Source organism: Narcine bancroftii, chromosome 5, assembly GCF_036971445.1.
Source record: "Narcine bancroftii isolate sNarBan1 chromosome 5, sNarBan1.hap1, whole genome shotgun sequence".
In the NCBI taxonomy this organism is placed as follows: Eukaryota; Metazoa; Chordata; class Chondrichthyes; order Torpediniformes; family Narcinidae; genus Narcine; species Narcine bancroftii.
Window position 1 is genome coordinate 219,304,117 of NC_091473.1, and position 15,918 is coordinate 219,320,034.

General features: G+C 36.2%; 1 protein-coding gene across 2 annotated transcripts in view; it reads left to right on the forward strand.

Moving 5' to 3' along the window:
- The window catches only part of kdm5ba (lysine demethylase 5Ba), a 138,224-nt gene that overhangs the window by 40,895 nt on the left and 81,411 nt on the right, over positions 1–15,918 (forward strand). For both annotated transcript variants that reach the window (XM_069941294.1, XM_069941295.1), the window contains one exon: positions 15,658–15,839. In XM_069941294.1, coding sequence (XP_069797395.1) covers positions 15,658–15,839 — 182 coding nt within the window. The remainder of the gene's footprint in view (positions 1–15,657; positions 15,840–15,918) is intronic.

Here is a 15,918-nt window from a genome sequence, read left to right on the forward strand (position 1 = left end):
AATCTAACTTACTAAGACCAAATCTTTAAAAATTTCTCTGGTGTTAAATATAATTGATGTATAAAATTATAATTAATCATCGCTAATCTAGCATTAATCAATTTCTGAATACTATTTTGACAAATTTCCATCCAAGCTTCTTCAGCTATTGTAGAACCTAAATCTTTTTCCCATTTCAACTTGTCTTTATCCCAATCTTTCTTACTTTCATTTTCTTGTAAAATACAATATAAATCAGATATATACCTCTTTTTTGGTATTGAAAGCACATATTTCTCAAAACTAGTTTCAGGCAATCAAATCATATGCCGGCCACATATCTGTTTTACAAATGATCTTAACTGATAATACACTAATACAGAGTTTCCACTAATACCAAATTTCCTTTGTAGTTCCTCAAAAGAACAAAAACATCCTTCGAAAAAACAATTTGATAAATTTTTTATTCCTTTCCTTTCCCATTGTTTTAAAATGATATTGGAGACTGTAAAAGGAACAAGTTGATTATTATATAATGGCAATCGCCCAGACCACTTATTTTTAAGCCCCAATTTATTAAGTTTACTCGTCCATAAATTCATTAAATGTTTCAATATTGGTACATCATAAATTCGTAATAAATTTTTATTCCATCAAAACAAAAATTCATGTGGAAATTTTTCTAAAATGACTGCCATTTCTATCTTTGCCCAACTAGGCGGATCCTCCATATTCATTAGAGCACTAAGAAATTTAAATTGAGCTGCCTCATAATAATATTGAAAATTTGGTAATCTTAAACCTCCAAATTGAAAATCCCACATCAACTTTCTCATTGCTACCCTTGGAAATTTTCCCTTCCATAAGAATTCTCTAACTGCTTTATATAAATCCTTAAAAAAAAACTTTTTTTAAAAATAAGGAATTGATTGAAATAAATATTGTATCTGAGGAAAAATATTCATTTTTATAGTATTAATCCTCCCTAATAAACCTAAAGGTAAATCCTTCCACCTAATCAAATCTAATTTAATCTTTTTTATTAAGGGAAGATAATTAATTGAATATAAATCTTGATATTCTATATTAACATTAATTACTAAATATTTGTTTAGTCCACTTCAAATTTGTAATATTTTTATATCTTGAGTAATCATCTTTACAAATTGACAAAATTTCACTTTTGGCCCAATTTACCTTATAACCCAATAATTGACCATAATTTTCTAAAGATTCTTGAATTGCTAGTAAAGAAATATCAGGATCCACCAAGTATAATAAGACATCATCAGCAAATAAATTAATCTTGTATTCCTCATTCAAAACTCTCATACCCTTAACATTTTCATTTTGACGTATTAATTGTGCCAAAGGTTCAATAACTATAGCAAATAAAGCAGGTGACATGGACACCTTTGTCTAGTAGACCTTGTTAAATCAAAAGATTCTGAAATCTGCCCATTAGTAGCAACTCTAGCCTTCGGGCTATTATATAAAGCTTTTATCAATCCAATAAATGAGGAACCAAAGCAAAACTTCTCAAGTACTTTAAATAAAAACTTCCATTCCACTCTATCAAAAGCCTTTTCTGCATCTAATGAAACCACTATTGGATAATTCATTTGAAATTTAGATTTATTTATCAAAGTAATTAAACGCAAAATATTATCAGACGCATATCTATTTTTTATAAATCCTGTTTGGTCTTTATGTATTATTTTAGGTAAATATTGAGCTAATCTATTAGCCATAACTTTAGCTACAATTTTATAATCTACATTTAGCAACGATATTGGTTGATAAGAAGAAACCTGTAAAGAATCTTTATTTTTTTGGGTATAACTGTAATTATTGCATTAGAACAAGATTCAGGTAGTTGAAAAGTTTTATAGATTTGCTGTATTACATCCTTATAAATAAAAGATATATCAACATAAAAAGTTTTATAAAATTCTATAGAAAACCCATCTTCACCAGGTGCCTTTCCATTTGGCATATCTCTTATCGCCATTTCAATTTCATTTTCTGTAAAAGATTTATCCAACTCTTGTCTATCTTCTTGATTCAGTTGTGGCAATTTAATATTTTTCAAAAGAGAATCTATTGCATCTTCAGTTACATCTTTACATTCAGAAGTATATAATTTTTTATAAAAATTACAAAATTCCTCATTAATTTCATTTTGTCTAAAAGTAATACCCGATTTCTTTCTAATTGCTGGTATAATCCTAGATAATTGTTCTTTTTTTAACTGCCATGATAAAACTTTATGAGCTTTCTCACCCCATGTTTAGTTTGATTCATTAAACATTCAAACCGATATATTTGTAATTCATTATATTTAAATTTTAAATTAGTTAACTGATTCTTTTGCATTTCGGTAGCATTTTTTTGAACTTCTTTTTCAATAACAGTTATTTTTTTCTCTAAATCTTCAATCTCTCTGATTCTCTCTTTTTTTTACTTTAGAAGCATAACTAATAATTTGACCGCGTAAAAAAAGCTTTCATTGCATCCCATAAAACAAACTGACTAGAAACAGAATTAATATTATTACTAATAAAAACCTCAATTTGTTTTTTTAAATAACTAATAAACTCTGATTTTTGTAATAGCATAGTATTAAATCTCCATCTTGGAGTTCTCTGAACATTTTGTGAACTCTGGTATTCTAATAATAGTAATGAATGATCTGAAACCAACCTAGCCTTATAATCCACGGATATAACCTTATCCTGCAAATGTGCTGAAATTAAAAAATAATCAATTCTTGAAAAAGAATTATGGCGTGAGGAATAAAAAGAAAAATCTTTCTCTGTAGGATTAAATCTCCGCCAAATATCAACTAAATTCAAATCTGTTATCATATTAGTCACTTGCACTGCTATCTTAGATTTCTTAATTACTCTTGGATACTTGTCCAATAAAGGCTCCAACACCACATTTAAATCTCCCCCAATCATCACATTAGAGTTCGATTGTCCAAGTAATAAAGACATATCCACAACAAAAGCTGTATCCTCAACATTTGGAGCATAAACGTCAAGCAAAGTCCAAGCCTCATTAAAAATTGTACAATTCAATTTTAATAATCTTCCACCATTTTTTTCTTCATTCTGTAACTGAAATGGTAGATTCTTGTGCACCAAAATTGCCACTCCTTTTGCCTTTGAATTAAATGAAGAATAAAAAACGTGTCCAACCCATTCACGTTTAAGTTTCAAATGTTCCTTATCTGTTAAATGAGTTTCCTGTAAAAAAAAAAGCCACATCAACTTTTAATTTTTTTTAAGTACGCAAGTACTTTCTTACGCTTAATAGGATTATTTAAACCCTGAACATTAAGAGAAGCGAACTTTAACTTAGACATTTCTTACAACAACGCAAACAAAAAAAGAAAAAAAACAAGAGAGGAAAAAACCCCTCCCCTTATCCCCTCTTAAAACTACAAGAAAAAAAGAGAAATTAATTTTTCTTTAAACAGAAATAATTTAAAAAAACTTCATTCCTAATCCAAAAATTAGTAAAAAAAAAAACAGGTAAGAGGTTACAACTACCTCCTCCTGTCTTAACCGCACAATGCTGCAACTCCCACAAAATATTGGGTGTGAGATGACTCACACGTAGCTGACGACTTCTGGAAAATAATGCCCACCCAGCTCCCTCTCCCAACTCCCATTTCACATTAAACCATCATCATTATCTAAAATCTCAGAAAAAAAAAAATTTTTTTTAAATCAGCTTTGTCACTCCGACCACCATTGCTTCCATTTCTTCTTGAAATTCGACTCCCATCTTGCATCTCCACTCTCTTAGGAGACCGTGGGGGACTACGTTGTTCCTGAAATTGTGTAATTGGTAACGATTGAGCAAAGTCCATAGCTTCTTTAGGGTTATCAAAAAATTTTGGTTGATATCCATCTTGAAAAATCTTCAATACTGCAGGGTATCTAAATGTTGCTTTATATCCTTTTTTCCATAGCACTTCTTTCGCAGGATTAAATTCACGTCGTTGAGACATAACTTCTTGACTTAAGTCCGGATAAAAAAAAACACGATTATTCTGAACCATCAAAGGAGATCTATTTTGTTGCGCATTTCTAATAGCCACACGCAAAATTGTCTCTCTATCATAATAGTTTAAACAACGAACCAGAACAGGTCTTGGATTCTGTCCTGGAAAAGGCCTTCTTCTCAAAGCTCTATGAGCACGTTCCAATATTAAGCCTTCCGGGAACTTATCTTGTCCTAACACTTGTGGAATCCATTTGGTAAAAAATTTTCTTGGATCTGGTCCTTCTATATCTTCTGGCAAACCAACAATTTTTACGTTGTTCCGTCTAGACTGATTCTCCAAATAGTCAACCTTTTTCGCTAAATTTTTATTCTGGATTTGTAAAGTCTCAATTGTTTTATTTACGTCTTGTATTTGATCTTGTACCTCAACTATACCTTGGTCACAAACATCAAGTCTTTCATTCGTTTCAAGCTTAAATGCTCCATAATCAGCCATCTGTTAAGTATTAATATCCACCAAGGTATTAAGCTTAGTGTTAACTTGAACTAAAGATTTACCTATCTCTTTTATTGAAGAAGATAACTTAAATTCAAGATTCTTAATAAGCATATCAACTGGAATAGATTCAGGTACAATAGGATCCTGCTGTTTCTGAATAACCAAAGGATCTTCCATTCCTTCCCTTAGTTTAACTGCTTTTCTTGCAGTATGACTACGTGTAGAAACCCCTGCCAAAACTTCCTCAGCAATATCAGAGGACTGATAGTCAGGGTTGTCCTTAACCCATATAATATCAAGAGCCTTCGTTACATCAAAATCTATTGAAGCCTTCATAACTGGTGGTGCATTTCGCAGCGCCACCGCTACATCGATCGGTGGACGTCTCTTTAAAGTCGGGTCTTCAGCTGGCGGCGTCCCAGCTGTTCCAACTATCAAAGGTTCAGTGACAACGCTCATAGCGGGCGTTGATTGAAGTACACGCGCCTGGCTAGCCCTTTGTTCCAAAGGCTGATGGGCGCCATCTTTAAAGAGCCCTACCGGTAAAGAGCGGAGCTCCGTTGCCGAGTCTTGCTCTTCTTCTCCTGGATCCATTCCACGCTGAGTCCTGGCTTCTTGTAAATAGGTAGGCTCAGATAACTTTGGGAAATACAGTTTCTTAACGATCTGTTGCCTTTTTTTTAACAATTGTACCATTAGGAGCTAATTCAAAACCTCTAACTATTTATAAACTTTTTTAAAAGTTTTAACGGGCACTTATAGACAAAACAATAACAAAGAGTCAGGAGGGGACTGGAAGGCACGTCTATTCCTTACACCATCTTGCCACACCCCCCCCACCCTCATCTAACTTGATCAAACACTTTTTCATAATCTTTGGAAGAACACATTCTATCGATGGAGTGGAAGGTAGATATGGAATGTTCAATAATCAATGTATACAGTATTATAAGAATAATGATTTTTAATAAAACCAGTTTGGTCTGAGTCTATAATGGTAACATTTATTTCTAATCATGTGCTAAAAATATTGATAGCATCTTCATATCAGCGTTGAGTAGCGATAAAGGTCTATAAGAAGTACATTCTGTCTCCTTTTTTAAAGAATGAGAGATACAAGCCTCGTTAAATGATAGTGGTAACCTTTTTAAATGAGTCAGCCAATACTAGACTTAAGTGGGGTACAAACTGGGGAAGGATTGATAAAATTCTGCAGGAAATCCATCTGATCCTGGAGATTTACCAGACTGTACTGAGGAAATAGCCACAGCTATTCTCCTGCGAAATGGGTTTCTCTAAACTTGCACGTTTCTCTTTAGAATGTACAGGTAAATTCAGCAAATCCAAAAATTCCGACATTGAAACATAATCAAAAGTATAAAGGCTTGAGTCAAATTCTTCTTGAAATCTGTTGTCATATTTCCATCACTCATGCGAATCTTGGTTTTTTTTTAAAGCAGAAATTCCTTTCAATTGTCCAGCTCGTAACTTGCTAGCTTTTTCCCCCATGGCTACAAAAAAGACTTCTGTTTCTTAAAAATTGCTGTTTAATTGCATAATTAGAAGGAAGATCAAATTTAGTTTAAGTTCTACTCCTTGCATAATCCAAGCTTTTGTTTTGAGCACCTTAGTGTTTTTTTTAAAATAAAAAGTTAGGTCCAGAAATAGGTGGTGAGTGTTGGCAGGCCTAACGATTAACACAGCTTATTCCGTGCAGTCATCAGGAATCCAAAGATTTTTGCCCTCTGCTGCTGATGTCTTGATGAAGACTAATTTGTGTTCTCCTGGCTTTCCCCTCTTGAATTCCACAATCAGTTCCTTAGTTCAACTTGTATTGAGTGCAAGGTTGTTGTTGTAACACCATTCAACTAGATGATCTATCTCACTCCAGTAAGGTTCCTCATAGTCATCTGTGGTTCTGCCAACAACCTTGGTGTCATTGGCAAATTTGTAGATGGCATTTGAATTGTGCCTAGCCACAATGATGGAGCAGTGGGAAAAGCCTCATCCTTGAGGTGTGTCTGTGTAAATTGCCAGTGAGTTGATGTTACGAATCTGCACTGACTGTGATCTTCTGATGACGAAGTCAAGGATCCAGTTGCAAAGAGAGGTAGGGGCCCAGGTTTTGTTAACCAGTACTTAGAGGATTATAGTGTTGAAAGCTGAGCTATAATCAATGAAAAGCAGCTGAATGTGCGTATTGTTGTTATTTGGGTCATCCAGGGCTGAGCAGAGAGCCAGTGGGATCACATCTGCTTTGGAACGATTGTAGCCAAGGGCAAATTGCAGTGGACCAGATATTTGTTTTGGTGGTGAGTTAATTCTGGCCATGAACAGCCTCTGTGTTTCATTACAGTGGATGTGAGTGCTACTCATTGGTAGGCACTGAGGCAGCTCTGCCTGCTCTTGGACACTGGAATGATTGATGCCCTTTTTTTCCTGAATATTTAAAAAAATTTAACCATGCACACATTCAAATATATTTTAAAAGACAGATGTAATCATGTATTTAGTAGCAAATACATGATGATAATATCCTAACACCCCCTTCCCTAACCATACAATTCCAAGAAAAGATAAAAGAAAGTATAGAGTTAAGTGTTAAGAGGAGAAAGAAGAGAAATGAGAATAAGAATGGACTGCTGAAAATGTTAAATCCAATCTGGTCTAAAATTCATATCTATTTCATCATTAATGGGGTCCCACGCAGCTCTTAAAGGCTAAGAAGAACATTTAGAAATCTAAAAAAATGTTTTTTATTTTTTTTTGTAGATATAGGTGCTAAATTTGTAAGGATATGATTTTTCCTTCAATTATGCGTATTTTCTCAAGGGGAACACAGCTGTGCATTTCTGCACTCCATCGTTCCAAACTTGGGGTGAAGCAGATTTCCAAGCAACTGCAATAAATTTTCTGGCTACTGCTAATGCAATGTTAACAAATTCTATCTGGTATTTAGTTAATTTCAATATAGGTCTTATCCTTTTAATATTGCTTAATAAAAATAATTCTGGATTTTGTGGTAATTGGACACCTGTAATTTGTTCTACTTTATTACAAGACCATGTTGAATGTTTTAAAAAAAAAAGTTCCCACCTTTTTCCCACATCTAAAACACTGATCTGATTTCAATTTATTTAATCTGCATGTGTAAAAATAGAATTTGATAAAATAGGAGAGAGAAAAGCAGAAGACTTTATATAAATGGTATGTGAAATTAATGACTGCTGAAAGAGAAATTCCTCTTTTGAAACATTTGATTAAAATTTGGCATAATACAAATAGAAAAATATGAATAAAGAGGAATTTATCTCAAAACTCCTTTGACATAACAGACTTGTACCTTGTACATTAGATAATCAAATTTATGAAATTTGGTCTTGTTAATGGGTTACATTGAAAACTTCTGAGCAAGGGCAATTGATGTCTTTTGAACAAGAATAAATATGGTGTTCTTAATGATACATTTTTCTATTTTCAAATCAGCATATTTAAGTGATAAGCTGGGTCCAACAATATAATTACCAAAGTGTAGCTATATAGAGACTCTAATAAGAAAGGGAAATACAAAGAAATCTATTTTGGCAATTTATCATTTACTTCAAATGGGAATGCCTAAATCAGGGATTCATAAATCTAGATTAAGATGGGAGTCAGACTTGAATGTGATAATAGATGAGAAGAATTGGGCAGATTTATGTAGAGACTGCATGACTAATACAATAAATGTAAAATTATAGAATGGTACAGTATAATTCTTGATATCAGTTATACCTCACGCCACAAAAATTAAGTAGATTGATGTCCTTTTGAGGCAGTTGGGAACCTCCAACTGCAGCAGTGAGAGATTGAAAATGCTGATGAAATTTCAGTTCGTTGTCACAGATTTCCAGTTCTCTGCCAGGCACACTGGCAGACCCTGATGCCTTGTGGAGGTTCACTCTCTTTAAAAATATTCCCATGTTGTCCTCTGAAACAGATGTTGTAGGGTCACCAGCTTCTTCAGGAATTCTTACAGATGAAGTTAAATTGTTTTTTTAAGCAACCATAAAAGGTGTCAGCCATCAAAGCCATATATGATATTGGGTTTTATGAATGTAATTGCCTGCAAGCTTTGAATAAGAAGATACAAACATGATAAAGCTTCTTTACCTGGTTGGCTTGTCATTCAATAAGATCTACCTGAGCTCTCATTTCCTCTTCTATGGCAGTTCTTCATGTCCTCAATTTCCTGATCTTTTTTAAATAAAAACTCCTTCTTCCTTTAAATACCTCCTCTCCCGCAATATTCTAGCTTCAAAGTTCTCTTGGATAGAGCATTTTCTTTGAGGAAAAAGTTGCCTCTGAAGAGGCTAGTGTCGAAGCACATTAGCTCCTCTCTGAGTAGCAAAATGATCTGTTCCAATTTGCCTACCATTGGTCTACAGTGGATGCAATCTCGCTGGCTTGACATAAACCTCTAGAACACATAGCAAAGATCAATACATCAGGAAAATTGATCAGCAGACTCCAAGTCCTGAACCTCAATACCCCACTGTGTAATTGGATTCTGAATTTCCTTTCCTGCAATCCACAATCAGTGAGGATTATCTCCTCAGCAGTCTCCATCTTACTGGAGCGCCACAGGGCTGCTATGACTGTGTGGCTCAGTGTGACATATTTACTGACGATACCATTGTAGTGGGTTGTATAAAAGGGGTGATGAGTCATCTTACAAATTTCAGATTTTCTATCAGAATACATACATGACATCCCATACAATCCTGAGATTCTTTTTCTTGCAGGCGAGACAAAATTACCACTTATTGGAAGTGCAAAAAACTGTACTTAAGAAGTGTATACATGTAAACAAATAAAGAAATGTAAACAATACAGATGTATTTTTTTTTAAAGTGCAAAAGTAAGAGTTCTTAAATGAGTCTGAGTTCATAGTCGAGGAATCTGAAGGTGAAAGGGTTGCAGCTGTTCCTGAATCTGATGGTCTGAGTCTTGTGGTACTTATACTTCCCTGATGGTAGCAGTGAGACCAGAGCATGTGCTGGGTAATGTAGATCCTTGATGATTGCTGCTGCTCTCTGATAGCAGCATTTCCCATAGATGTTCTTGATGGTGGAGAGAGTTTTGACTGTGATATTCTGGGCTGTATTCACTAGTGTTTGCAGGACTTTCTGCTCCAGGGTATTGTTGTTCCCATATCAAACCGTGATGCACACTTTCCACCATATATCTGTCAAAATTTGCCAGAGTTTCCGATGTCATGCCAAACCCTTTGCAAACTCCTGAGGAAGTAGAGGCAGTGACAAAGTTTTGTCACTATGCCATTAGTGTGTTTGGTCCAGGAAAGAGCCTCTGAGCTGGTGACTTCCAAGAATTTAAATTTGCTCACCCTCTCCACCTATGATTTCCCCCAATTATCACTGGATTGTACACCTCTGGGTTTTCCCTTCCTTAAGTCAGGATTCAGCTTCTTAGTTTTGATGACATTGAATGCGAGGTTGTTGTTGGTGCACCATTCAACCATATTTTCAATCTCCCTCTTATTGTACCTATTGATGCAACCTACCACTGTGGTATCGTCAATGAATTTGTAAATGGTATCATGCCAAGCTCAGTCATGAGTGCGTAGCAAGTTGAGCAGGGGACGAAGAATGCAGCCCTGTGATGCTCCAGTTCAGATGGAGATTGTGGAGGAGATATTCTTATCAATCCACATTGACTGTGGTCTGGAGGTGAGAAAATCTAGGATCCCATAACATAATGGGATTGAAGCCCAAGACCTGGAGTTTGTTGATCAATTTTGTGGGGATGATGGTGTTGAATACCAACTGTAGCCGATTTAAAAAGCATCCTGATATACGCATCTTTGGTGTCCAGGTGTTTGAGGGGTTTGTGTAGATGGCATCCACCATAGACTTGTTGCTATGGTAGGCAAATTGAACGGATGTGATTTGACACATTTTGGCAGGTTACCACACATTTCTTGTGCACCAATATGAATGAGGCCTGTTTGAAGTGGCTGGGTACTCTGGGTACAGGAGGAAGATTGAAAAATTGGTTCAGTGGTGTTCTAAAATCAACTTTCCACTCAATGTCACTAAAACCATTGAGCTGATGTGGACTTTAGGAATGGAAAATCAGAGGTCTACGATCCGGTGATCATTGGAGGGTCAGAGTTGGAGAGCAGGAACAAATTTAAATTCCTGGGAGTCACTATCTCTTGGGAGCTTTGCTTGACCCAACACACAAATGTCATTGTGAATAAAGCACATCAGCATGTCTACTTTCGAGTTTGGTTTGATATCCAAAAAATTAACCATGTGTAGTGAAAAGTGTTATAGCCTGTTATGGCGACACCAATATCTTTGAGCAGAAAGCTCTGCAAAAGGTAGTGGACAAAGCCCAGTACATTACAGGCAAAATCTCCCCACTGTCGAGAAAATCTACATGGAATGCTGCTAACAGAGAGCAGCAGCCTTCAACAAAGATCCATGCCACTCAGGACATACTCTGTTCTCATTGCTGCCATCTGGAAAGAAATAATGGTGCCACAAGAAGCATGCCACCAGGTTCAGGTACTGTTGCTACCTTGCCACCATCAGACTACTGAGCAACAAATTTAATCATTTGACTCTGAACATTATTTATTGTTGAATATTTATTTTCTGTATTGTGCAGTCAGTTTCTTGCACTCCTTTCTTTACATTTCTTTCTTTTGTATACGTGTCTGATGTATAGGTTTTTTTTGGACTGGTGATTAGTAGAAAATTTGCCTAGGCTGTAGAAAAAAAATCTTAAGGTTGTATGTGATGTCATTATGTACCCTGATAATAAATTTGAACTTTAAACCTTCCTCTACATCCTCACCCACCGAGAGAACGATGCCTTGTATGCCACTCTGTTGTTCATTGACTTCAGCTCGGCATTCAAGATGATTGTACTTCAGGTTCAAAGGTATGATGAACTTCATTCTCGGGATTGGTGAAATTTGGCTGCATTAGCAGTTCTTAATATTGCTGCCTGAAGGGGATGATAGAAACAAAAATTCATGTCATTTTTTAATAAGTAGCTGAATAGGTATTCTGGTGAATCATTGGGCCAAAAGCCAAGAAGTGGATATGAACCAAATTGAATCTTTTTTGAATGGCTTGGGGGTGAGAGGTGAGTTGTTAATTAATTTTTTTTTTGATGCTATAAATTTCTGATTCTTTTAAGATAAACTGCTGTCATTCAAAATAATACTTCTAAAGCTTGATGAACAAAACAAAGTTTGATGAATAAAACCAATGTTGTTACAGCTGTTTTTTTAAATTGGCACAAAAATATAATTTAATAAAGGTTAAAGAGTGTAGTAACTTGTAGGTCATTTTTCAGGATATACTGATCAGTGTTGAGACCCCAACTGTTATGTTTGTTTGGTTTTGATGAAGAGACCAGTGTCTGCTGGTGCAAAGCAGAGCTGGGAAGATGGCACAAAAGGCTAAGTAATTAAACAAGGTGGCAGACTGTAATATGGTGAATTAGTGAGTGTTTTTCTTTACATGAGATAAAGCTATTAAATGGTTTTCTGAGAGATTGGACATCCATATACGAGTCACTATTAATATTTTGCAACTCTGAGCAGTAAGGAAGACCTTGTCTGTTGATTGTTGTCCCAGGCAATCCCTTGGGATGGAGGAAGGCTTCCTTCCATTCTAGTTCTGTGGATCCTGAGTCAGTGTTTGAAGATGTCCCATTGCCCATTGATGGTTCAGGAGGTGTTTGACTGGGCTGGGGCATTATTGGGTGATTTTTTTTTTTGTGTGTGTGTGATTCCCTTGATGCAAAGTGTTCGCCTTCTTGATCATGTCTTCTGTATTTGGATCAACCATTAGCGAGGAATTTAAAGACTGAGGATGTTTCAAATTTTTTTTAAAAGTAGATTTTGGAAACTTCTTTAGCGATTATTTTTATGTTTTGGAGCTTGAAGCAGAAGACATTCCAGGCATTTGGCGTTAGATGTGAATGATGTGGCCTTCCCAATGGAATTGACTGATTTAAATTAGATTCTTGATTCTTAGAATAATATGGAAGTGTAATTTGGAAGAATAATCTGATGGTTGATATCTGTGCTCCAACAATTTGGAGGGCTTTGTAGAGATAGTATTTACGATTTTTACAGACTTCATGGGATTTTACCATTATGAAGAGTCCCTGGTATTGGTCGTTCACACAGGGATGACCAAAACTTCAAATCTCCATTTTTGTCCACTATTTTAAACAGCTTACCTGCCTTCTGTGAACAAAACGGGTGGATGTCTAACTCAACAGTGTCAATGTCTAATGTCACTTAGAATATACCATATTTGATGACATGTTAGATTCACTTATCTTTCTCAAAATATGGCTCATAAATATTCCCCTAGTTTTGTATTCAGGTTGAAATTAGGATAATAATGGTGAGTAATGTTGACCGCAACTATGTCGGTCTCCGCATCAGTCATTGTGTGTTGATAAAGTGTCAGGTCCGTGAGAGACAAGTTGGACATGAGGGTTTGCTATCAAATGTTACTTTTATTAAGACATAGCAATTAATAGAGAGTGTGGCAATAAACCACATATGTACACCATATGAAAGATTGTAGGGGAAAATGTGCACAATGTATTAAGAAATAGATGCACAATGTGTAAAGGAGCATGGGAATAATGCTTTGTAATTGCCCTCACAATCTGGCAGACCTAGTGTCAAATTTAGGGTTATGTTTGAGGTTCTGATTCGGGTTAGATGTGGGGTTAGGCTTGGCAGCCCACAGCAACAAAACAGGCAGTGAACCCCAGGACAGTGGGACAGCCAGCTGCGGGAAAGTGCAGACAGTCGGCAGCAGGCTGTGGGAGAGACCAGGCAGTGGACTGCCGGGACAGCGAGTCTTGGGAGAGCAGGCAGCACTAAAAAAAATTACAAATATACCAAGAAAATGACAGTACACGATACACTTCAACCCAAGTCGGTCTGGAATGCTTGCAGTGACTGCAGCCTTCCTGGAAAATGTCTAGGGGTCTCGAAGGTAAAATGTCAGCATGGAAATGGCACCCTCATTCCTGTTCTGAGAAAGTGGGAGTAATTTCCTGGAATGCAGGGTGGGGGTGGGGGTGGGGGGGGGAAGAAAAAAATCTAACTTCTTTGGTGCAAGCACAGAATTGGGATCACTTCTGCTGAGTACACCCAAGGCTTGGCATGGTGAGATAATTAGATCTTAAAACACTTCTTCAGAAGGCTGAATTGAGAGGGCAGAGGTGATGCCATCACTGAGCAAAGGCTGTGGAGATGGAAAGTGTTTTGTGCAGAGTCTTGGAGAATTTTAATTGTTGGAATGTGATATATTGCAGTGGGGACAAATTTGTATGAGGTTTATTCTCTTGGAGAATGTGGAACTTGTGCTTCTGATCGAAGAATATACAGGAGTTGTGTGTAGTGAAACGTTCAAGTTTGCAAGTGCAGTGATTGTAGTTAAAAACAGAAATGCTGGAGGAACTCAGCAGTCTCTCAGCATCCAAAGAAGGTAAAGATACATAACTGTTGTTTCGGGGCTGAGCCCTCATTCATGGTATGATCAGAAGCAGGCAGGTGTTTTAATTGTGTGTTGTAGTTTGTTTGAAGGATACTTAGTTCTGGAAATTGCAGAACTTTCATTTGCCTTGTATTTTAACTGTACTTTAATGGGTAGGTTATTAGAAGTGAGACACGGTATTATGGTGAGAAAGACCATGAAAAGGATTGGACCCAAGTCTGTAGGGTTGTGTTTGTAGTGGATCCTTCTGTAAGAATAATAACTTGCATGCCATCATGGTGGCATACAGTATGGAAACAGAGGGTTTTGCCCAACTTGTGCATGCTGACCAATTTGTCTACCTGAGCTTGTTCCAGTTGTCTGCATTGGGCCCATATTCCTCTCAGTCTTTACTAATTTGCCTATTCAAATATCTTAAATATTATAATTGTACCCACCTATACCACCTTCTCTTCCAACTGATTCTATATACTTACAACCCTCATTGTCAAAAAACTTGCCCCTTGGATCGCCTTTAAAAGTTTTTCTTGCATTAAATCTATGCTCTCATTTTAGAATCCTAGACCTGAGGAAAAAGACTGATCATACACTTTATTTATGTCACTCGTAATTTTTAAACATTGATGGTTACTCTTCAGCTTCCTTTGCTCCAGGGAAAATGGTCTTAACTGACACAGTCTCCTCACAACTCAAGCCACCCAGTCTTGACAAAATTTTGTGCACCTTTTCTGTATCCTTTCAAGCTTAATTACATCCTTCCTATCAGATGGTAGTTACAAATGTGCAGAATAATCCAAGTGCAGTCTCATCAGTGTTGTAACATAACATCCCAACTCTTAGTACAAGAGTTTGCTGACTGATGAAGGTAAGTGTGCCATTCACATTCTTCAGCATTCTCTAACCATTACTTTCAGGGAACTATGTACTGTACTTGTACCCATAAGTCTCTCTGTTAAAACAGCATTCCCCAGAGGCTTGCCATTTATTGCGCATGTCCTGCCATGGTTTAACTTTCCAAAATGTGTATCTTCACACTTGTCTGGTGGGTTAAATTCAATTTGCCATTCCTCTGCCCATTTTTTCCTCTTGATCAAAATCCGGTTGTCACCTTAAATGGCCTGCTTCACTATCTGATGTACTGATTTTTGTGTCCTATGCAAGCGTGCATTCTCATTCAAATCATTAGTACACATGACAAACAACCAGGGATCCAGCACCAATCACTGCACCACCATTGGTCACAGGCCTCCTATCTTAAAAAGACCTCACTGATTTCCACCAAACCAATTTTGTCTCCAATGGACTAGCTCACCCTTGACATTCAGAAATGGAATTTGACAATCAGGCTCTGATTTATTCAGCTGTTTTTTTTTTAAACCGTCTTTTTGGTGATTTTGGATATAGTTTGACACAAGGTGATTTAAAAAAAAATCTATTTAAAGTTTCAGTTTACTCAAAGGTACTTAGAATTTATGAACAGTGATTATTTTTAATGACATTTGAGAATAAAGGCAAAGGGATTCTTGGCTTTCTAGCATTGCAATTGACTTTGGGTTGACTAAAATGTTACTGCTGTTTTTAAATCTGATGCCTTTTTTTGTTTCATTTTACTTGAAGGAGTACTTGGATTCAGGATGGAATTTAAACAATATGCCTGTTCTGGAACCTTCAGTCCTGACGCATGTCAGTGCAGATATTTGTGGAATGAAGTTACCTTGGCTGTATGTTGGAATGTGCTTCTCCTCTTTTTGCTGGCATATTGAGGATCACTGGAGTTATTCAATCAATTATCTGCACTGGTGAGAAAGTTATTAACTTACAAGATGGCTTTGCTTCAGCTATAAAATTGAAGTTTTTTAAAATTAACTGATCATATGG